Raw genomic sequence first — 25,099 nt, forward strand, 5'->3', positions numbered from 1 at the left:
ATTATGCAGCATGTCAGGAGCGTTTGCGAATTAGCGAATGCTGAAAAGGGTTTTTCAGCTGTGCTAGCAACCCCCCAGATGGAAAGAATCACACAACAGTAGCCAGTTTTGGTGTTAATGTCTGGCCTTCTAACCAGCCTGGACAGCAAAATCCTGCCAGAACTTTTCAGGCACGAACCTGAAAATAAGACCCTAGGGAGTGTTGGTATCATGCTTTCCTAAAGGGGCACTTAACCTTATTCCCAGCAGTAAACCACACCTTGATGGGAGCAACTCACCCTCATATCCAGCTGTCCGGGGTAAAGAGAAGAAAATAACTAAAAGATATACAAGACTGCGTATTTTAAGACTATTACATTTGTTTTCAGATAATCCATGCATGTATGTCAATGTTATTTATTTTACTTCCCTATTGGTTTCTACACAATAATGTTTTTAACAGTATTTTCTTAATACTGAAAAGACTTGGTTTTTTTTTGTGCACAGATGCCAGGGTAAATAAGAAAGTACAGTACTTAGGTTTAGACCATCGGTATAGGATGTAAACAATTTGGTCAGTAATATTTTTTAGGGGTCAATTTTTGATGGCCAGCCCTAACGGTTCAAACTACTGTAGCAGAACTAGTCGTCTACACTAACAGGTGCTGAATGACCTGCGGCTGCCCTGGACTCAACCCCCCCTTTTTTTGCTTCCCTTTCGAAACTGTCAGCGGCTCGTAAATTAGTCCCCGGACGAAAGGAGAAGTTGATGTCTTTGTTTGCCAAACACCATGGGAACACCGCATCGGGAGTAGGGAGCATGGGAAGAGGTTGATATGAAAAGAAACGATGGGGCCTAATGCAGAATTCACAGCATGTATTTATTACTTTTTGATCTCCAAAGGAAGGTGGTGGTGTCAGGAGGGAAGGGATGAGTATCCGAATAGCTAGAGTGAGCCCCCGTCCATGGAGGGAGATGGGGGCATAGATAATGCGGCGGTCAGGATATTGCCTTGGCTAAGACCCGGGCGCTGTTGTCCTTTCTTCCTGCTTCCTCCTCCTCCTCGTGGCTGTTCGCCTGTCAGCGCGTCCAGGAGATAAAGCAGCGAACAAACAGGCCTGGATACCTAGAGGTCAGCCAGCTCAGAGTACTGCCTTTCTGTCTGTCTTTGCCGTACACCCTTTCACACTCGGTGACCTTTCCCTTTCTTGCTCCATCTCTCCATCTCTGCAATGCTTATCGCTCAGACTTAAGAGTAGACTATGTAATACTGATTGGATGTGAAGTCCATCTTGGAAATCCAAAACTATTGCGCTGTTGAAGATGAGCACTGTAAAGCGTGTGTGCAAGCTGCAAAGGGAATTGAGGATATTAATTAGACATCCGCCACCAGGAACCGTAAGGAGTTGGGACTGCAGCTCTGCAAGTGCAAGGGGAGAGGGACATTTCCAACATTAATTGTGTGGGATCACTGAGGAGTCTACCATCCACCTTGGTGAGGTGTCTGATAGCTAATGGCCCATTTTCCCCCGTTTCTACCAAAAAATGTTCAGCCCCTTAAGAACGTTCTGCGGTTGACCGGCTTCAGGCAACCAGCAAACAAAAATCCTATTCCAGGGTGGCTTGATGGGTTTCCTTTTTCTGTTGTCGTTTCTGTCGCATTTTTTTTTTAGGGTGAGGGCTTGGAGGGGTATTACAGAAATGGAGTATAACAGAAGCGATTTCATATCCTCCACACACAACTCCTTACAGTATGTTGTGTTTGGATGGAGAAGGAGCAAGAATAACAACGTGAGGAATAATAGTGTTTAAAATTGACATGCTCCCCCCCCCAAGTGAGGGCGGCGGCGGGGGGGGGGGGCACTGACAAATGAGAGTGTAAACGACTCTTATGTGGCTCAGAAAAAGGGGAGATTATAGTTTTGAGCTGCTCAGGAGAGCGGGCCAAGTTATTAGCACAATTACAGACCTCAACATGTCCGTATACTCCAGTGCAAGGAGCATCCACAACCACACACACACACACACACACACACACACACACACACACACACACACACACACACACACACACACACACACACACACACACACACACACACACACACACACACACACACACACACACACACACACACACGGACATATAAACGGGTCTGTGACAGCGGCCTGTAATAGCGGCTCCCTTCTGTGGTCTCCTTAGCTGATGAGCTGCGTCTGTGGATACTCTTTGAAGAGGCCCGGGCCAGCACAGCGCCTGCCAGAGGCACTGGGGAGTGCAGCTTGGCACTCACTTCCCGTCCTCCCGAAGGAAGAAGTGACCGCAAAGGTTTTGTTCATCTGCGTTTTAAATCATCCCTTTCCTCTCTTGCCTCGCTTGAAGTGGCGAGAAAAGTGTTGAGGTTTCTGCCCTCGCGACGGAGAGGCACGGATGCAGGAGACGAGGCTCCAATGCCGGTCTCCATATGGAAGGCAGAAGTTTTTTTTTCCTCTTCTGGAAAGGGTGCTGGTGCTAGGGGGAGGTTTGGCAAAAATCAGTAACCGACAAAAAAACGTAACCCAATATCAATAAATTACGAAAAATAAATACACTGAGTGGGAAATGAGAGTGGGTGGAGATGGATGTCACTAAAGCGGCAGCCAAATCTCCCTCTATTTTATTCCCTCCTCCCACCCCCCCACCCGCTCCTTTGCTCCCTCCATAACATTTCCTTTTCGTACCATTGCCTTTTTTCAACCGGGGAAGCGGCCTCCATTTTCTCGACTGGGACCCACTGAAAAAAAGACTACTCACATGTCATTTCCACTTTTAATTTATCAAATGAGGTCTCTTGACTGAGCTAATAGCTTTTCCTCAAGGGCATAATTCAATCTGCAACATCAACCATCAAAGTCCCTTCCCATTACTACGTCGGGGACTAACGCAAGGCGCCATCGAGGGGGTGGGGGTGGAGTGGGGGCTGTCCAGTCGTAGCTTCCATTTCTTTCTTTTCTTTTTTTAACCCTCAGGTCCCCCTCACAGTAAACCAATAGGACAGAGCTTGCTCGATGTGGCCATCCAGCGACAAAGTTGCATTGTGATGTATGTTCCCCGTAGAGGGAGCCTGGTACAGGTCGATACAAAGCTGGATGAGTTAATGTACATCAGAGAAGGAGCATGCATCATGCATCATGTGGAGGACATAATACTTCAACTTCCTCTATTATTTCTACATCAGGTCCCGCAGAACAGCATCGGGCTGGCTGCAAACAGACGGCCCGGATGACAACCACGAGTGTACCCAGGGCCGGTTCTGAGCATAGGCTGTATAGGTGGTTGCCTAGGGCACCAATCATCCATGGGTGCGTGAAGCCAAGAGGAAATAAAAACGAAAGAAAATAAAATGATGCAAGAAAATTTTTCCAAAGCATATTTTTAGAATACAAAATATAAAGATGTTGGGTGACCCCAGAAGTTATTTTTATGTTTTAAAAATTAAAAGTTTAAAGTTTTTAAATTAAAGTTTTTGGCTGCCCCAACCCCGCCCCCCCGTTCCTCTATGGGTTTTTGGTTTTACCCAGTTGTCACGTGCTCGGCGTCTGGCAACTGCTCTGCTCTGATCACAACCGGGGACTGTATCGGAAGTACCAGGCGTTTTCCCGGTGTGCTGCTTGTCTGATAAAACATAAAATATTGTGATGTTTGGCAGTGTTAACTAGACAAAACTCAGTGAAGGCGACCCAGACGATCGTTCTGTTTGGAGCCGAAGCCTGGTTCTATTTTCTGCCGAGTGCCTCAGAACCACCTCGGAGGTTAAGATGTCGAGATGGAAACAACAACTAGGGGATGGCCGTGACCCTTTTATATAACTTTTATCTTTATCTTGCTGTTTCTTCACACTACAACCAGCAACAAGTGAACATCTCCGCATCCCTCTCCCTCACTCTTCTCTGTCCGCATCAACACTGCACAGAACAGCCCAGAACACGCCTTTCATCACCTTGGTCAATCACCCTCCTTTCTGGACACTTTGCCCCAATAAGATGAACTGACGCAAATAACACAACCCACCGATCGACTGGATCCCCTGGAAAGTGTTACCATACTAAAATACAGACCAAAAAAGAAAAGAGAAAAAACTGTGGAAAATTGATTGGTATGAGTCATCAAAATTAAAAATGGATCACAAACAAGGTAAAAAACAAAGTAAAAAATGTAAAGTTCTTTCTGTGGTGAGGAAAGCTAGATTCATTTTTTAAATGTATTTTGTTGGCTTGTTATTTTGTGATTTACTTGCATAAAAATTTACCAGAATGCATGCTTGCATAAAGGTCTCTGAAACAAAATGTATTCTTCTCTCTTCTTCCCCTGACCCCCCGACAAATGTTTTGTAAATGGGGTTGAGTGGGATTGAGGTGAGGTTGCAGCATCGGAGGGCAGGTTGGGTGGAGTTTGGGCAATGAGGTACAGTGTGCATGGGAGGGCGGGTGCACCTGTAAGGAATTTTGTGGCGCGTGCACGCAGCGGGGCCTAAGGGGGCACATTCTACAGATCTCACCTCGGGCTCCAAAAAGGCTAGAGCCAGCCCTGAGTGTACCTCACAGGGGTGGCAGGCGAACAGCAAATGCTCAGGGAGGACCAGCAACTATCTGACATTGAAAAATACAGATAGGCAGATGGCGGAAGAGCATCACAAAGTGGTAGCTTCATTCAACAAACTTGTGTGTGTACAGTATGTGAGGCCGTCATTTTATAAGCCCCCCCCAGCTCTTTTTCTTTCTAAGAACCCAGACATTACCAGTCAGCAAATCGGAAATTTGAGGAGACACGGCACAGCACAGAACATCCTGGAAGAGAATATAAAAGAGGCTTTGTTTCTGAAATGCGTTCTCAGGTCAGCGTAACTGTAAATGCCCTGACACTGAAGTGAAAATTGAAAAATAGACTCTCGTACCTCCCATCCGAGGAGCGCGGCATTGAGCCAACAACGATGTTTAAAATGAGCGGAAGGGCGAGTTATTTTGAGGGCCGAGATTTCATGTGCCAATGATGGGTACCCTTTGAAAGGCATACTCCCTGAAATCACCAAGGGGCTTAAACAGAGGATAGAGTGTGAGCGAGAGAGAGAGAGAGAGAGAGACAGAGACAGAGAGAGAGTGAGTGAGAGAGGGGGGGGCTTCAATTAAAAACTACGAGTGACTGGCCACAACAAAAGAGGAAACCCAAGACTCCAAGCCACCACATGCTATTCATTTCCTAAAGTGAATCGGGTCGACAGTGAGGACCTTGAGACGGAGTGAGAGAGTGCCAGAGCGAGCTGGAGAGAGAGAGAGAGAGCGAGAGAGAGAGAGCGAGAGCGAGAGAGAGAGACCAGGAAGGAAAAAAGTTCACTTCGCCAGGCCACTCAGTCATCTCTTCATAAGTAACTCTGTCGTAATGGGGCTTTACCCCCCCCCCTTTTTCTTTTTTTGTAAAGCTTGTAAGATTTTGATTTCACGAGACTGCATTGACACTCCAGATTCAGCCCAGACGAGAAAATGCTCCGCAGCCAGAGCGTTACTTGAGCAGGGGAAATGTTTTGTGTTGGAACCACTTATTCTAAACTAGAAGGATGGACGAATCAATACATTAACAAACAAACAAGCACTGTAGGGAGGAAGGTGGATAAGTACATGAGAAATGAATCAAGCAGGTATAATGATAACCAATAGAGGCACTGCGTTGTGTGAGGTAACATCCTCCTAAAAACGAAAACAGCGGCGAAACAATAAAAAGGAGGCAAGTGAAAATTTGAATAATACAGCTTTTATTTTGTACAATGGCTTTTATTTTGTACAATGGCAATTCTCTTTGTAAGAGAACATAAAGCTATTAAAAAAAGCCACCATGCTGGTTTAAGGAGATTTAAAGAAAGAAGAAGAAGAAGAAGAAAGAAAGAAAGAAAGAAAGAAAGAAAGAAAGAAAGAAAGAAAGAAAGAAAGAAAGAAAGAAAGAAAGAAAGAAAGAAAGAAAGAAAGAAAGAAAGAAAGAAAGAAAGAAAGAAGAGAGAGAGAGAGAGAGAGAGAGAGAGAGAGAGAGAGAGAGAGAGAGAGAGAGAGAGAGAGGGGGATGTCATTTTTTGGATTGGGATGTTCAAGGAAACCACGTCGCAGAGACAAAAGGAGCATTGCACCGTAATAAAAATAACAATAACAATAACAATAATAATAATAATAAAAACTATATAAAGCAGTGAAATACAGCAGATACATGCATGCTGTCAGAAGGGGGGAGCGGGTGGGTGTTGGGAAAGGGGTTGAGACCAACTCACCATGGAGTTTTAATGGCAAAACATCCCGCCCCAAAGAGGTAGGGTCTTCATGAGGGAGAGAGAGAGAGAGAGAGAGAGGGAAAGGGAGAGAGAGAGAGAGAGAGAGAGAGAGAGAGAGAGAGAGAGAGAGAGAGAGAGAGAGAGAGAGAGAGAGGAATAGATGGAAAAACCATTATTAGGAGCAGCACACTTGAGCAAACACACTTTTCGCATGCCTCTTTTTTTTTTGGACGTGTCTGTTTAAGAACGCAGCGTAGAAATGGAGCAGGAAGCAGAGTGTCGGCGGGCTAAGATGGATTTGAAAACTGTGAGGGGGGTTGGGGGGGGGGGGGCAATTTAAACGCTCACGCCGCTTTGTAAAGTGTGATACCATATTTTTGGCAGATGTGGTGTGTGTGTGCGTACAATTTTTCTCATCTATCATGTTTTACTTTTTTTTTTAGTAAAGGGACTGAAGCACTTAACTTCTCTCAGACCAGAGAGATTACATTGAGACCAATTATGCAAAAAAACAAATGAAACTATTCATACTAGTATCATGTGGCTGAAATTGAAAATAAAAAAAATTAATAAAATAAATAAAAAAAGAAAGACAATTTGATATTGTTAACTGTCTGAGGACAGATACAACAGACAGACAGAGAGACAGACAGACCGACAGACAGACAGACAGACACACACACACTAATAAATAATAGCTCCCAAATACAGCAGATAGACGAGAGGTCGGGGGTTTCATGTGACGCCTTTGCATGGCTCGTGCATGGCGCGCAGTGGTCACGTGCATTGCAACACTGTTAGAGCTTGTGTCCATGTTTGATAAAGCTGAGGGTGTGTGCGTGGTTTGTGTGTGTGTGTGTGGGGGAAGGTTAAAGTGTGTAGTCCCTGCAATGCTATGTTAACACGTACGATCAAGGCTGTGTGCTACGGTCTTGAGAGTGTGTGTGTGTGTGTGTGTGTGTGTGTGTGTGTGTGTGTGTTTGTGTCTGTTTGTGTGCACGTCGAGCATTTCGGCCTCCATCTCTTGGTCTGGGCGCGTAGTTCCCAGTGTTTACAAGACATCGGGGAGTGGGAGTGTGTTCCTGTGTTTACCCCGTGCATCCAGAGATAGCGAACAGCTCCATAAACAGTTTACAGTAAATAAGCCCCTCTCCAACAGCAATAAAGGGAACTGATAAGACTGAACTCTGTCCTCAAATGGGCCAGCCTCAACTACCCAACACCACCCCCAATACCCCGAGACACACACACACACACACACACACACACACACACACACACACACACACACACACACACACACACACACACACACACACACACACACACACACACACACACACACACACACACACACACACTTCCCCTAGTCATGAAAATAGTTTCCCTAGCCAAGCAAAGCACTCTGTAGCGCTTCTTTTTAAATCAATGTCTTCGTGCATCCGCCCCGGATCTCCTCGGACGATAGCAGACTGATTAGATGTGGTGGTACAAGGATATGACTGGTATATGGGGCGGGGGGGTGAGAATTGATGAATGGAACACTGCGTGACCGCGGTCCATCTAATGAAGGCCAATTTGGGGGTGGGGAGTGAGTGGAATGGATGATATTGCGTAGGTGTTTCGAGTGTGAGGAGGGAGGGTGGCGCCACGCTGCTTCCCTCTCGTCCTCTGTGGTAACTCTTTGAAAAATCTAAACCAGGGTCAATTGACCCATGGTCTCCAGCTGGGTAAATGGACTCACGCTACTGGGAGACGTACACACACACACCCCTCTGTTTGTCTCCACAGATGAGACGAAGGCTGAAGCAGGCATTGGGATCTCGCTGATGTGTGTTCGCTATGCGTACCCTTGGTTGTCTCGCTCCACTTGATCCCTTCTTTGCAGGGAACAACAGAGCAACAACAAGACTCTTCAGGAGTTAAATGGATAAATATTGATTAGGGGGAGAAGGGTATTTTGGGGTTCTTGGAGCTCCTTTGTGTAGTAATATTTGTGCATCAACAACACAATCGTAAGTAACAGTAACAACATAACATCCCACGTCAACTGCATCGTTCCTTCATCCCTTGGTTCCTCAGAGGTGAACATGTATTGTTTACAACGATGAGGACTGGCTAGAATTGTGATTTGACGTGTGCCTTGCTTTCACTGCCGAGAAATACCAGTGAGGGAGGAGAGTGAAACAAATGGAGAGATAGAGAGAGAGAGAGAGAGAGAGAAATAGTGTGTGTAAAGCAACCTGGGAGGGCGCCGACCCCACTCCCACGGAATAATCGCTCACACGTTCCATCTCTTAACCCGTTGGCCCTAATAGCTGCTCCGCCAGGGGCCATTAGAAAGGGCCGGGGGCTGTGTGATTTGTGCAAATGGTTTAGCCCCAGCCGGTGTGTGTGACATCTTGCAGCACGGCGGCGTAGTCTGCGAGGAGATACAGTACACCGGGCAGCTAGCCCCCGAAAGCCTGCTTCCGCCATCACTCTCATTAGATGACAATGGGCTGGCGAGGCAGTGGGCTTGGGCCACATGCATTACAGTAATCTGCTCGCCCATCTGTGGCGGGTCGCCGGGGTCCTCACTCTTAGCTGCCTTTCCCTTTTGTGGGTAATCTCAATCTGGATTTTGATGGAGGGAAAATATCAATGGGGGATTTGGGACGGAGAGTTTTCCGCGTTTGGGCAAGAAGCGCTAGCCGGCCTTGATCAAAGCGGCATTTAGAGGCAAGTGATTTTTCCGTCGCCACAAATCCACTGGAGGGTTTTATAGAGTTCTCGAAAATGCCTTGTAATGAAGCACACCGTTACTGTGCAGATGAATTGTCTGTCTCTTTACGATGGAAGGCCTCGGGATGAATCTGCTTATATTTGCACACTCTGGAAGGAATTCACAAAGAATGCATTTCTGCCACTGATAGCAACCGCTATCTGCCCTGTCTCAACGTCCCATTCACAAAAGATATTGTGCTAATGATATCATAGCTCAAACATAGCCATAAAGTTTTGCTGCTGAGTGCAATTTGCCCTTGTTTTGTGTCTGATTGCAATTATCCATGTGGCATGGTATAAATGGTGGCTTTGCGCCAAGAACACAGTAGTTAGGACAATGGCAGAGAGGAGGAGAAAAATGGGTATCAATGGCTTTGCAGACACGACACAGGACGCACAAGGCTTTTTTTTTGTCCAATTAAGAAGCAGCGAAAAATTAATACATTTTAAATAAAAACACAGTTTTTATTTGTTTTGTTTGGAAAACAGGGAACAGGGAAAGCTTGAATGCGTAATGGAGAGGGAGCGCTCGCCACTCCGCTACTCAGAGATCATTCCCTCTCGATTACACAGTTGGCTATGGGTAGGGGGGCACGACAGAGCCATCGCCCCCCTACCCACCCCCTCTGTCCCCTCCCCGGGCACGTCTAGGGATGGAGTCTCTGTCCCCTCTCTGGGCGCGTTTGGATTACAAGCGGAGGACGAAAGAAAAAATATCACACAATGCTTCACAATCTTCTCAAACAGGACACCACTGATAAATGCGCTTCAATTACCACCACCTCTCTCATTTCATTTCATTTCATTTTCATTTAGTCATTTAGCAGACGCTTTTATCCAAAGCGACTTACAATTGTTCAAACACTGACGGACGCAGCCATCAGGAGCAATTAGGGGTGAAGTGTCTTGCTCAAGGACACTACAGCATGCTAGCAGGAGGAGCCTGGGATCGAACCAGCGACCTTTAGATCACTAGACCACCAGCTCTACCGCCTGAGCTACCATCCCCTCTCTGAAGATGCTTATATTTGCCCCCCCCCTTACATGTGGCTATTAGCGCTGGTGTTTCTGAATATGACTTTTTTTGTAGTGAGGCTCATTTTGCATAGACACCAAATTGAAATACGTGCAATTAGCCCGGACACGCTATTTGCTTGGCAGTGCACTTAGGGCTGCATTTCACCCTTTGCGGGTGCTTTGAAAATTACATGGTTTCTTTTTGTCTTACTTGCATAGATTTAGTGGCGGCAAAAGCCACACAATTATTTTGTGATTTCCCCTCTGTGTTGTTTATTCCCATTCATCTCTTTGCTTCTTTTCTCCAATGCTGTTGGACAACCAACAGGCTCGACCATAAATCCAAACCAAACAATATGAAGATACAGTGAGGAGGTTTCCTCTAAAGAGGGTCCTTGGATGATAACTGCTTTCTTTATGCGCCTGTGGTCCTTCCCAGTCCAGATCCCCAGGCCAAATTTGGCAGGCAGGAAATGGCAGTCGGGGGGATCCGTTCTAGGGTCAGTACATACACCCTGCCCTTTGGTCCTATGCCGAGCTGTCAGTGGTGGCTTTGAAGTCAGCCAGAACCCTTTGAGGACTGAGTGTGGTCTCTCTTCCTCAAGACCCAAGCTTGTTTGGGAGGAGGATGAGGACGGATTATTATCAGGCAGGATGATGAGCCACATCCCATCTACACTACAAACTTTCCACATTTAGAAGAAAAGCAGTCACTGATTATTCATTTCTCAGTTATAGTTAGTTATAACTGAAACATTAATTGTGCTTTTTTGGGGGGAGTGAAACATGTAACAAGTTCCCTAGCTAGGGTAGAACAATGACCTTAGAAGCTTCATTGATTATACATGTTGATGAGAATGTGTTTGTCAACATCTCATATGAATGAATGGCAAGAACACAGGCACACAGACAAGAGCGCGTGTGCGCGCACACACACACCCACACACCCACACACACACACACACACACCGGTAGGAGAATGTAGGTTAAGCAGCTGGTGTGCTCCTCTGCTGCCCTGCCAACAGGGATCTGCTTATACAGGTGTAAATACAGCTGCCTGATGCCCCACCTCATCACACACATGCCCACGCGCACACACACATGCACACACACACATGCGCACACACAGACAGACAGACAGACAGACAGACAGACAGACAGACAGACAGACAGACAGACAGACAGACACACACACACTCATACACACACTCACACGTACTCAGAGAGAGAGAGAGAGTGAAGAAAGAGTGGGCTGGCTGCAAAGACGGACAGATGGTGCCTGGGTGCTCCTGTGCAAGTATAGCGTGAAAGCATATGATATCACCCTTTACTCTAGGGGCCCAACCTGCCCCTTCAATGGTTGTGTATGTGTGCATGTGTGGGGGAAACGATGCAGCCGTGTGCAAGCATGAGGGTCTGGTGTGCGAATGGAAACAGGCTGCACAGATGCATGTCCCGATGCATTAATGCTGATGCCCTCCCGCACTGCCGCGGCTGCTGTTGTGAGCGGATCAGACCTGGTTCTATATATCAAACACAAACAGATGCGAGGATGTACGCCCCCACCCCCCCCAAAAAAAAACAACAAAAAAAAAAATTGCCAGAATGCTGCACATTCTTTACGACATAGTTAGCCAATGAGTACCAATGCATGCTACTTTTAGGTAATGGGGAAACTAGAAGAGCTAAGAGGCCATAATGACAAAGGATGGTTTTTATAGGCAAACCTGCCTCCATTTGTAAGTCATATTAATGACCGTGGATTTGGATCTTGACTAACAGCGCCTGGTGTCAGGTCTCTGTTTGTCATGCTCGTTTGTCCTCACTTATCGAATATCACCAGGATATAAATCGTCATCGTCAGTGCGAATCATAGCATTTCCTATTCAAAGAGGGCAGGAAAATGACTTCAATGAAAAATATTAAAATCTGTCCGTATTTCTGAAGCCACCTGTATGTAAATCCACTTTAGCAAAGTGCAGTAGCTGCTAATGATGAGCTCTGGCGCTTCAAGACGACATCATTTAAATATGCAAGGAAGATAAAGGATCTAAAAAACTGAAAATGAGGACACAGGCATCTGAGGCACAAAAGATTCAGTAAAAAAAAACAAAAACGGTGCATTTTATTTTTGTACTCTTCATAGATTATATTTCCCCCCTCTCACATTTTTAGGGGTCCATCCCTCGAAGAGACCCGAGACCCGAGACCCTTATTGTTTTTGTTTATGAAAAATTGACGTCAGTGGTGTATGGATGTCATGGGACCAACGAACCCACAGACACAATTGACAAAATCTGTATTTGGGGCAGCTCCAATACGCCGTTGTCCAACTTTGATCCAGATCGTTCCATTTTTGTGGAATAAGTTAGTCAAAAACCGTGTGTTTTATCATCTCCGCAACGGTAAAATCACTGTATGATATACCCCTTGAAATGCATCATCTCGTAGAGTTACTGAATATGTTTACCAACTAGAGATGCACCGATTGCAATTTTCTTGTCCGAGCTGTCGATTCCAATTTTGGCTGATTCATTCAATTGTATGTTCATAATAAAACACTGACTATTAAATATCTTTTACATTGTTGTTCGATCATATTAAGCTTATATCCGTGATCGGAGAAATCACATTTTCTTACAATTTGATCTCATTAGGTATATCTGCTGTACGTCAAAGTGATTGGACAGCTGCACATATTGACTACCACTGCAATTTTCAGTTACCATAGAAGTAATAGAGATTGCTTATTTTGACACTGTCGATTATTGTACTTGCCTTTTCAAAAAAATTGCAATGATTACAAATTTATTTTAAATAAATAAATGATGGACTCCTCCAAGTCCTCCTTCCCTCACCGTGCATTAAACCAACTGAATAGAATCGCACGACTCGTTTTAACGAGTGACTCGTCAAGAAGAGTCTCAAAAAAGAGTTGAACCTTTCATCACAAGCGGAGCTCGGACACTAGGAACAACCAGAGCAGGCACTCCGCTGTGACAGCGATAGATACGCAGTAGGGGTGTAAATTGCCAGAGACTTGCCGATATGTATTGTGATTCTGCAAGTATTGTGATACGACATTACAATATATATTTCCATTGTCTTTAGACTACTCTTTAAATCACTAGGCCTATTGCTTTGAAATGTTAATTGATGAAAAGTTGTGTTTTTCATTTGACATTGCCTTTGACATGTGCTCTATAACATAACATTTGAAGTTACCTTAATTTCAAGTCAAATACTTTTGAGTTGTGTTTATTTTAGTTTATTGTATTGACTTTTAACATTTTATTGTTTCATTGTGTAATTTAGGTGTTGTTTTAATTTTGCTATGTGAAGCACTTTGGGCTGCAGGTTTGTATGAAAGCAAAGGTGCTATAAAGCTGAGTTGAGTTTATTTAGACTAATTTGTAAAGGATACAAAATTAAGGAGTAAACCCATTTTTTCAAAGCTGCTTCGATTGTTGGCTTGCTGGTTGTTTTTTGGTAGCGTTTTACCGTCGTCTGCACTTAGCTCTGGGTGGCGCCAGTATATTTGTGGTGTTGCCACAATATTTCGTCTTGCTGTTGCAACTAGGCTTGGGCAGATTTACGATTAATTCTTCTATCGATTCCATCGATCAGGATTGACATTGATGACAGACCCTTTTTTAATTTATTCTATCCGCCAGGAAAAATCTGAGAATTGAAACGGTGTTGGTGCAGTTTACTGTGTTCTGGAACTGGTGTGCAGAGGGAGAGAGAGGGGGATAGGGAGAGAGGGAGGCTGGAGGCAGGTGGAGGCTCTACTCCTCTTCGCTCAGAGCTGTTGAGTAACTACTGGTGATCGGATCTCACTTCCCGCTCTACAGATCCGTAACAGAGACTTTGAGGGACAGGTGCTCAAAAAAAGAAAGAAAAGGCACATGGACCCCCAGCTTCGGTTCTAGGCATTTCCTGCTCTGGGCAAATGGAGCAGCACAGCGGAGCGCAGATCACTGGGAGGAGACGCCCCGTCGTGGCGCCTGTGATCTGCGTTCTGCTGTTGTTCCACTTTGCAGCCCCCACACTCTACACCGTGTTCCAAATTATTATGCAAATTATATTTTTCTCAGATTTTCCTAAATAGTTGATGCAAATGACAGTCAGTATAATTTTCAAGTCATCAACCGTTAGGGTATAATTCGAATGTTATTGAACAAACCTCCCAATGAAAACTCAAAATGCACTGTTCCAAATGATTATGCACAACAGAGTTTCAAAACATTTTATAGGTTGTAAAGAACTGAAAATGGTCATTTGTTGAATTTGCAGCATTAGGAGGTCATATTTACGAAAGTCATTTTCACACCTTCAGGGACCCTAAATGGGCCTACCAGCTCTCCCCCCATGATTCCAGCCCAAAACATGACTCCGCCACCTCCTTGCTGACGTGGCAGCCTTGTTGGGACAAGGTGGCCATCCACCAACCATCCACTACTGCATCCATCTGAACCATCCAGGGTTGCACGGCACTCATCAGTAAACAAGACTGTTTGAAAATGAGTCTTCATGTATTTCTGGGCCCACTGCAACCGTTTCTGCTTGTGAGCATTGGTTAGGGGTGGCCCAATAGTAGGTTTATGCACAACTGCAAGCCTCTGGAGGATCCTACACCTTGAGGTTCACAGGACTCCAGAGGCACCAGCAGCTTCAAATACCTGTTTGCTGCTTTAGAATGGCATTTTAGCAGCTGCTCTCTTAATCTGATGAGTTTGTCTGGCAGAAACCTTCCTCATTATGCCTTTATCTACATGAACCCGTCTGTGCTCTGAATCAGCCCCAAATCTCTTCACAGTACGATGATCACACTTAAGTTTTTGTGAAATATCTAATGTTTTCATACCTTGTTCAAGGTATTGCACTATTTGACGCTTTTCGGCAGCAGAGAGATCCTTTTTCTTTGCCATATTGCTTGAAACCTGTGGCCTGCTTAATAATGTGGAACATCCTTCTTAAGTAGTTTTCCTTTAATTTGGCTCACCTGGAAAACTAATTATCACAGGTGTCTGAGATTGATTTCAGTGAACCAAAGAGCCCTGAGACACAATACCATCCATGAGTTTAATTGAAAAACAAAAATTAAATGTTTAGGACACTTAAATCCAATTTGCATAATAATTTGGAACGCGGTGTATAACCAAATTGATTAGAATATATAATATAATCTCATAGAGAAATATGTTGTTTATTTGTTTTCTAATTTTCTTACTTTTATGGAAAATTAAAAACATAAACCTAACTCAGAGAATTGGAGTGGAGTTTCTTTTTTCTCCTCCAAAAAGTGGCACGCACCCGCTCCCGTGCCTGTCTTTTGATTTTAGATCAATTTATGTACACGTTTGTTTCCTACGACTTTTTTTAAACACCACTGAGTTAAGGGACTGTCCTGTCTCCAAAAAACTCTTGCTTTGAACCGCATGCAGCGGACGGTTGATGGTCATTGTCGCAGGTCTTAAAGATACATCGTCGCCCATGGTTGACGTTACCCAGAAAACAGAAGTGAGGAATCGATTCTTCCTGGATAAATCAATTTGAGAAGAGTTTGTGAGCAGAATCGCCTTACGTAACTCAATTGATTTTTTCTTACACCCCTAATACGCAGTCTAGATAATTTTGGAATATTGTCAGGCAATAGCCGACATTTTCTTTTTGTCGCTGTCTGTTTTGAGCGTCAACTAAGCAACTACGTTACATTACATTGTTATCAGGTTTGAGTATTGGAGCATCTTTAGGAGTACAGTACATGAGCACTGTATCAAGTTGTAAATTTAACTGGCACAGAATCTGAAAATATATCTGACACTGATCGGCCGGTGAAAACCGGCCAGTCACTTGCCGATCAGTGCATCTCACGTTTAATATGGTAACATTACGGTCAGATTTTTGTGCTTTATTATAACTCTCCGACTGCCTATTTTACCCCACAATGCAGCGTTATGTCTCGGTCATAATACACAAAGTGCACTCAGTGGATGTTGAGTGAGTGAAAGGAGAGGTTGGAGCAGTTACAGAACCACAAGCACAAGGTCGTAGCATTTGGTCCAATCCAAGGGATGTAGTTTAAATACAGAATAAATTATTGTTTTGTATTGACTGATTTCGTTCATGAAATTACTATCTATCTATCTATCTAATTATCTATCTATAAATATTTTAAGTCGTTTCAGACGGCATTTCATACCTGCGTATTTTGACCAAGAATAGCGAGTTGAGGCGAGCAAGTGGAATGCCCGAAGTCTAAGTGGAACACCTCATGCGGTTGTCCAATCGGGCAAGTGAAAAATAAATGTGATCTCTAATGTAAGGTTATCTGAAAATTATTTGTATAGCTGAAGTGACGCTTTTCCAGCTGAGGGCAGAACAGAGACCGACAGCTTGTGGGAAGTGCCAGTCTGTACTGGTACACGCTCCATAAGAGTGGTTAATGTTATGGATATGTTTTGGATTGTGATGTCAAATATGAGATAATAATGTTAAACAGAACATGATGCTGTGATAGGAATAAAATTAGGAAAAAAAGGCAGCTTAGAGAAGAAAGTACAAAGTGGACACGGACGTAGAGGGCGGGGGAGAAGGGACGCACTTGCAATAGTGTTGAAAATACTTAATAAATATTTTCAGTGATCCGGCTCACTGAAAAGAAAAAAGCAAATTTCAAAAGCGCTTTTATCCATGAAATTGTATGAAACATTTTGTTTATATTTATTCCATGACAAAAAAATAACATTATTTATGATGATTTAATGTGACTAACATCCTCTAAAACAAATTACACAATTATGATGAAAGCAAGGCTTTTAATGAAAATAATCCAATCCTGTTGTTTTTAATTAATTGTTATATTCCCAATATTTTTCTTGCTCCACAGTTTGCTAACTGAGTGCAGAGCATTTGAATGGTTCAGTTAGAATTCTCTCATTGTTCTTTGCATGTGTTCTTCTCAGAACACATGCATTTGTCCCCCACAATAAAAGCAGTTTTGTGTTTTCCTTTGCATAAATAAATACATTGCCACCATAAATTGATGCAGAAAAGGCATGAATTGGTGCATAAAAATTCACTAGAATGCATGAAATGAAGGGGGGAGGACCCCCAGATCCCCGCTTTCTGTGTCCCCCCTTATGTTCAAATTATACTTTGTTCAATCAAAACAAATAAATATTTCCACATCATCAATGCTGTCATATCACTGACGGGCTGTGATGTAACTCCCCCCATACCCTGGCGATCGGATCGACGAACAGCGATGCTGAGTAGCCACGATTGGACGATGTGAAAAGAGATTGTTCACCCCACCCGTATATATATATATATATATATATATATATATATATATAAAAATATATATACTATACTGTGTATCTTTTTCTTATTTATTGAAATTGTTACCTGTTGTATATTTTGTACATTAATAAATTATAACAATTGTCATTTTTTTTTTCATTTGTGGTTTTATTTATTTTTTAATAGGCCTATATTTGCAATTTTGGACAAGTAAATTTGGCTATCAGGCAAGTGGCCTGAAGGGCAAGTGGCTTAAAAGCTTAATGTCAAGCCCTGTATTTCATGGTCAAAGCTAGATTTGTTGCCATTATAACGTAAGAGTGAATTCCTTTACAGACAATTAATTTGGTTACATATCATCTTCAATTGTAGTTATAACATTAACCTTAATAAATTATTTAGTATTGCGAATGGGGCTTGTACTGTCCATCATTTCGTCACACACATGACTAACCTGGACCCTGTGCATTGCTGCCTGAAGCTAATTTATCTTTATTTTTGTTTTACACAATACCTAACTTCAAAGTGGTATCACATGGTATATAGCACATAGCATATAGAGCATGGTTTTTTTTTCATCTTGACACTCTGTGGAAGTGTAGCGTTTTTTACTTGCATTTAGTCAACTGACTCCTCAGTTTTCAGAGCCAAACAAAAAAAAAATTAAAATTGGTGGTGGAATGGAGGTCGCTGGAACACTTACCCAGAGCGCTTGGTGATGGTGCCAAGGGTCATGGGTTGTTTGATCTGGGCCAACGGCAGCACCGTGGTGAGGCTGGGCAGCGGAGACAGTCGTGGGTTTCCCATGTTGTTGTTGGTGAAGTTGTTGTAGCACTCCAGATTGCTCAACTTGGCTGAAAACAATAATATGGAGGAAGAAAATACAATTTAAAAAGTAGGTGAAATCATCTGCAGCTCTAACGCCTTGACATGTGGCTTTAACCTTTGCACTGAGACGGCTAAGAGGGAAATGGTCCCTTTTCTCCAAATGTTGGCTGAGGGCCCTTTGAATATTTTGAAGCCGATCATTCTGCTGATTGAATACAGCCGTTAAAATGTAATTTATTTAAATATGAATAAATACAAGGATAGAGGGTGAGATGTTTTGTTATTGGAATCAGTTTGAAACACATTTTGCACTAAAAAAAGAAAAAAAAAATCCTTAATGCAATTCTTGGTCTCTCACACACACACACACACACACACACACACACACACACACACACACACACACACACACACACACACACACACACACACACACACACACACACACACACACACACACACACACACACACACACACACACACACACACACACACGTTCAAGGCCTCCTATGGAACTGATTGGCGGTAACAAGCTCAAGATGCTACATTACAAAAGCTGCAGGTCTGGTTCTAGTGTCCGGCAGTCTGTTAATCAAAGCCAATCAACAGGCCCCACACACTCGTTACACAACACTCACTCAGTCACTCCGACACAAACAGTGATGATCCAGCGCACAACACATCTCATCTCGCATGCTCGGTGGAGCTGCGGCCAAACACAATCAGGCCCCTGTCAAAGGGCTCCTAGCAGCCCTAATGGCCCTCAAACAGCAACATTGCAGCATTCGCAGAAACAACATGGAGTGGCTGTTAGTTCAGTTACTCCTCGGGTTTTGATTTTATTTTTTTTACCCCACGTGTAATCTACAATTCTACGGTCGCCCAGTGTATTATTTCACAACAGTTTTCAGTTTCTCTCTGAGTTCAGTTTACGAGACGGAACGCCTCTCTGGAAGTGGCAGCGGTGCGTGTGATTGGAAGTGCGGTGCGTTTACATGATGAGTTTTTTTCTGTAAACCCAAGTGAACTGAATGTCCACCGTAGCTCCGAGTAAGTTACTGGGTTTTCTGATGCTCTTCTGAATGTCTTACGCTTATATTGTAAATACTTCTGGGCCATGAGAAGTTAATTTGAGTTGTGATAAGTTACCGTATTTCCTCAAATATAAACCGGTAATCAAATAAAAAACGGGCCTCTATTAAATTCCGGGGGTGTGGTCTATATGAACAGATAAAGGCCATCAGAGCTGCTGCGGTTTTCCAGTGCGGAGCTCCACTCCCAAACAAAGCAAATAAAACTGTGTTTTTATTGTAGATGTATTTAATTTACTCAATTTCCTACTGCTGCAGAGCACATCGCTTCTTGGGTCAAATGCCTCCCTCTAATAAAAGCCTGCTTCCAAAAAAGGCCTGGTACCCTGTGCAGTTGAGGTAAATAAATGGCCCTGGTCACTATTCCCCTATACGAAGAAATACGCTATTCATTCAAGTGTAGATGTGCATTTTTGTTATGTTGTGAACATGTGAACATGCATTTGAACTTATTATGTTTCTTAATGCATGCTGGAGGAGGTTTAAAGCAACACTATGTAACTTTTTTACCTTAAAATAACAGCTTCGGAATGGTAGACTGATTTGTAATATGGAGAATGGCACCTCTTTCATTTCCACCCCCCCCCACCCCAAACATCTGTTTTTGCACTACGTAACTGCATTAAGGGTATGTATGGTAAGGTATGAAATGGCAGGAAAAGTGTGTTACGCTTTATGGCACTACGTCACCTGCTTGATGTTTGGCTCCGGTAATTTCATTATTTTTACTTTATAAATTATAAAGTTGTTTTCAAAATGTCCAGTAATAATACTCATTAAAAAACGTAGCCACTCCACCGCCCTGACAGCACAGGGAAAATAAATAAAATCTATTATTTTCGGACACCGGTCCAAGTTTTACGACAGTGGTGTAAAAGTGCAGTTGCACTCAGAAACTGTAGGGGCGCCAAATCCCAAATACTAAGAGGGGACAAAGAAAACAATGTGGACATAAAAGGTTACATGAAAGGAAAGGAGGAGAGCGTCATGTCATTTTCGGTGGGAGTGGTCGGGGCGAAGGAGTGACCTTAAAGGGGGGGGAATGAAAGCAGGCGGAGAGGGGGGGGGGGGGGGGGGGGGGGCATTTGCAGCCTTTTAGATCATTAACCTGCAGCTCTGTGTTTCATTAGTCCTTCCAAGGCCCCTGCTTTGTGCTCCAACAAAATGAGAAATAAAAAGTCTGGGGGGGGGGGCATGTTGAAGTCTCTGCTGACCCTCAATGCCACCGGATCCATTGGCTAGGAGAAACCATTACACAAACCTCTCCGTTTCTCTCTGCTTACTCTCCTAGCCTTCAGGCACTAACATTGGGGGCCCATTGGCATGAGGCCACTCGAGGGCCCTTCAACGTTCAAAAGAGACACACCCCCAAGGCTAGGCAACCTTTTGTGTTCGGTTAAGGGCCGACGAAAACAAAAAATAAATAAATAAATAAACGTACAGGAAGCAAGACAGAAAAAGCTATAGTGGTGCTTGAGTGTCCAAAAGAAAAGGGCAGAAAAAAATGTTAATGAACCTAGCGCTGCCCTTCCAAAACAGACCCTTCACTTTTTTCTGGGTAGGCACTCTCCTATTGCGTGATTGGCCCCCACCCTCCCCCCTCGGTGAGGTTTATAGAACAGGTGTCTGAATGGGACGTGCAAGGATTGGTAATGGGAAGGCGGGGGGGTCATTCAGTTTCGACTTGACCATTTACTGCGCTGTCAACCGATTCCCAGGGAGAAGAGGGTCACGTACCTTCAGAAGATGATACATACAGAGAGCATCTGGGATGGCCGGTGTCAACAGAACCACAGGCAAAGCGAGAGCAAAAGAGAGAGAGAGCGAGCAAGAGAACAAGAGGAGGTAGAAAGGAAGGAAGGAAGGATGGAAGGAAGGATCCAAACAGCAGGTAAAGACAGATCAAAGATTGAATATATATTACCGAAACAAAAAAAAAAGAGCGGAAGAGGAGAGGAGGGACAAAGCGAGCGCTTTTTCAGGCAGACAGACGAGAGGAGCGTCTGGCAGATGGATGGACCGGTGCACCGAGCTGGGAGACACGAAAGCCATGATTTGATTAATGAGTGGGGCGTGTGATGTGCCCGAGCACTGATACATGACAGCCCCATGGAAAGAAGATCCATCAATGCAAATCCCGGGCCCTCGTCGGACCAGTCATCCGGAGGAAGGGAGGGAGGGCATAAAAACCCCCCCAACAACTCTTGTCCTGCCAAAAGGTCACCCTCCGTCACCTGACCATGCACTTTCCCCTTTCTGCCATCTCTCCATCCGTCCAGCTTTGCCGTCGCTCTATATCTCAACAGCATTTGCATCCTCCTCGCACCGTACGCCTCTTCTACTCTCTCTATCTTGTCTCCTGTCTTTCCTTGGGCATCCCAGGCCTCGTCTCACGTTTTGCGCCCATCATTTTAATCTCCAATTTGCATCTGATGTATAAGCAGGCTACTCGACGGAGGAGTCGAGGCGAGAAAAAGGACAGCCTGCCGTTGATGATGGCAGGAGTATCGCTGTTATATCAGATTTGAATTTTGTCTGGGGAGGTAACGCATAGGTGCGGAAACTAAAAAAGCAAAGACCCGATGAAGCCACGTGCAGAACAAAAATTTCCCCTGATGTTCTGGGGATGGTGAGGGAATTTGTTGTGATCCGTCAATAATCATTCAGGAGAGTATAGATGGTCTACTCGCAACCTCCCTAGTTGATCCAATCTTGAAACTGTAGATCAAGGAACTACTAGTTTTATAGTCATAAAGTTGTAACACAATGTATTACATCACGATATCTGCTAATTATAGTTAATTTTACAGTTACATTTTCAGGTTTATACAGCTTAAAATGTTCAGGTTAAATTTCCATTATGCTTCCATATTGTATTGTGTACAATAAACGGTGAGGTTTATTGTATATTCCATCACCCCCCCGCCCCACAGATATTGGCACTTTTTTAAAAATAATTTTATTAGCGATTATCAATTATTATATTTTATATATTGTATTATATGTTTATTATTATTACTGCCTATTATTTTTGGTTTGGTTTGGTTTATTTTTGTGCTGGGACACCGCAATTTCTCTCCAGGGATGGATAAGGTATTCTATCTATTTATCTATATAATTAATTAAAATCTGAATTGCAATACTGTAATAGAAATGTGTAGTTCAAATATGGTGACTTCTATAGTGATGTCAAGTCGAGATAATTTACTCCCGGAGTATGAGAGCTAATTATTTTATCATTTTGCAAACACTTTTTTTAGAAATTCTCAAAAAATAAACCTATTTTTGAAACTACATTTCATATTTTTTTAAACCATATTCCAATTTCCTATAAATATACTAAAACCAATAATGCACTAAAAAAAATGAAAACAAATGAATAAATAAGAAAATAAATACAAAATACTGTAAATACATACAAATAAAAACAGTATTATGTCTGCAACTAAATGGAATTATCTCAAATAAATGGATTAAATTAAATAAATATAAGATGAAATAATAATAACACCAGAAATTCCAGAGCAACAATGCACACCTGCCCCACACCCACACCCACACACACACACACGCACGCACACGCACACACACGCACACGCACACACACGCACACACACACACACACACACTCGTGAAAACACAAAATGTGTGTTCAGACTTAATGCAAGCCAACATGCACATTGGCAAAGAAGCAAGCAAACAGGCAGACACAGCTTGGAAATCAGATCTGCGAGTTTACAGCATGTCAGTATTTACACGGCCTCATCAGACAGGAGCGAGTCGACAGCAGGGACGGGGGGTGGCAGACAGCTCTACTGGATCAGATGACACCCATATTCTAACCATATGTGTGTGTGTGCTTGTGTGTACGCTTGCAGACTTCTTGTCTGATGTGGGTCAAGGATCTAGGACCCATACGATGGAGTCACGGCTTGGGCTGATGATTTCATGACTTGAATGGCAAGAACACAGGCACACACACACACACACACACACACACACACACACACACACACACACACACACACACACACACACACACACACACACACACACACACACACACACACACACACACACACACACACACACACAGTTATTCAGTAGCAAGAGTAAAAGTGCCAGAAAAAGTTGGGAGTTGAGAGTAGAGCATGTTCACATTGAGGAAGAATATGTATTGAAAATTCAGGTTGCAGAAAAATAACCAATTAACAGCTCATCAAGTAAGATAAGAGAAGAGAATGTACAAAGTTTGTTTCAGTACAATGCAAATGGATTGGATACTAAAAAAGATTTAAGAGAAATCTGCGAATTGTGCAGCAGTATGAACATTATTAAATATTATAATTGTTCTCAAAAGGACCGTGAGGAGGAGCAGATGGCAAGGTGCCAATTTTGAAGTTTTCAAGTGATAAGTGGAAGTGTACATAATTACTTTTTCATACCCAAAGGATTGGAAAAAATCTCCTGTGTAGGTATAAGGAAACAACTCTAGAAATGAATGGTTTTATTTACTTTCTTTGGGGTGGGGGACAATTGAGCAAGCAATATTAATTTAAATAGGTGGCCAAATGGGAATTTGTGGCAGTATCTTCCTTTTTTTCGGTTTTCTTTTGTTGTTTGTTATATTTTGGATGAATATTGAGTAATTTTATTCGGTGGTATGATGATGTTGTGGTGCCGGTCGCAAAAAAAAGCCCCAAGAAATTTCCATGAAAATGGGACACTCTTAAATAGCCGTTCAAAAACTGCATGTCCAATTTGATCTCAGTTTCACAGGCGATATTATCACGTCATCTAAATCCATTCAAACATTTGGTTAAAATGCCCAAAATGTACATTTAAAATGCGAATTAGTTGTCATATTACACATCAATTCAAAATATGAATGACATCTAAATATGCTTTGGTAAAATGGTAACTTGTTGAAACATATGTTTAATATACATGAAATATATTTCCAAAAAGACAAGTCAGGTCATTTTGATGTCTGTTTAAAAATAAAACAAATTGTAATATACATGTGCCGTGTGTATATATAGCCAGTGCTGGGCTTGCCTCCCTACAGTAATAATCCAGACTTTAAAGATTAGTCAGTAGAAAGCTGCCTTGAATGAGGCAGAAGATACAGTATACTGTATATGACACAAAAACAGTAAAATAAATGCTCTCGCAGATCAGATAATGTGCCACTGATTTTCTTAATTATATTACTCAGGTATTGAAGGGAATTGCTCAGGCTATCGGAAGAAACCTGAACAGTTTTACAAAAACCCAGGATCGCTCTTGCAAAAAAAGAAATCTACTAGTCTGATGCAAAGTGCAGCAAAACAATATCACAAAACCTAAGTTAAGCTTTACTGAAGTTCCAGGGACTCGTATGCCTTTTATTTTGGTGGAGCGTATGGTAAAAAGCTTAAGGACGCAAGTGCTACCCGCATGTAATAGCAAGCCAGCTTTATGTTTATCTCTACCTTACAATTTGGCAAATCAAATAATGATGAGTGCAGCAGCGAGTATCCCCGGTGATAAGAGGGTTTAGCAGTTTTGGAGATTGAGTTAGAAAAAATAAAAATTAAAAAAAAGGGGGAAAATAAAACAATAATGAAAAACAAAGTGACAGAGGTCTCAGGATCTGATTGGGCCAAGAGACGTATTCTTTTGCGCTGTGTATATTTTGGGTTGCTTTAAACGCCTCCATAAGTAGAGGGGAAGGCTAATTTTCGAGGGTAAACAGCTTGTTCGACTGCAGTGTGGTCTTCCCGGCCTCGCTCTCCGTTTATTGACTCAGGCCGAGCGATGGGCTCTGGCTGGGCTG

At 43.1% G+C, this 25,099-nt stretch overlaps 1 protein-coding gene across 8 annotated transcripts in view; it reads right to left on the bottom strand.

Moving 5' to 3' along the window:
- Window positions 1-25,099, bottom strand: part of bcas3 (BCAS3 microtubule associated cell migration factor) — a 320,419-nt gene that overhangs the window by 192,687 nt on the left and 102,633 nt on the right. For 7 of the 8 annotated variants that reach the window (XR_013844306.1, XR_013844307.1, XR_013844308.1 and 4 more), the window contains exon 16: window positions 18,065-18,215. Coding sequence is in view for 5 of the 8 variants with exons in the window: in XM_080006287.1 (XP_079862413.1) it covers window positions 18,065-18,215 (151 nt within the window). In the remaining 3 variants the exon portion in view is untranslated. Of the gene's footprint in view, window positions 1-6,270; window positions 6,316-18,064; window positions 18,216-25,099 lie in introns of all 8 variants that reach the window. The other variant, XM_080006291.1, reaches the window with a different exon arrangement.

This window comes from Zeus faber (assembly GCF_960531495.2).
Source record: "Zeus faber genome assembly, chromosome: 9".
NCBI lineage: Eukaryota > Metazoa > Chordata > Actinopteri > Zeiformes > Zeidae > Zeus > Zeus faber.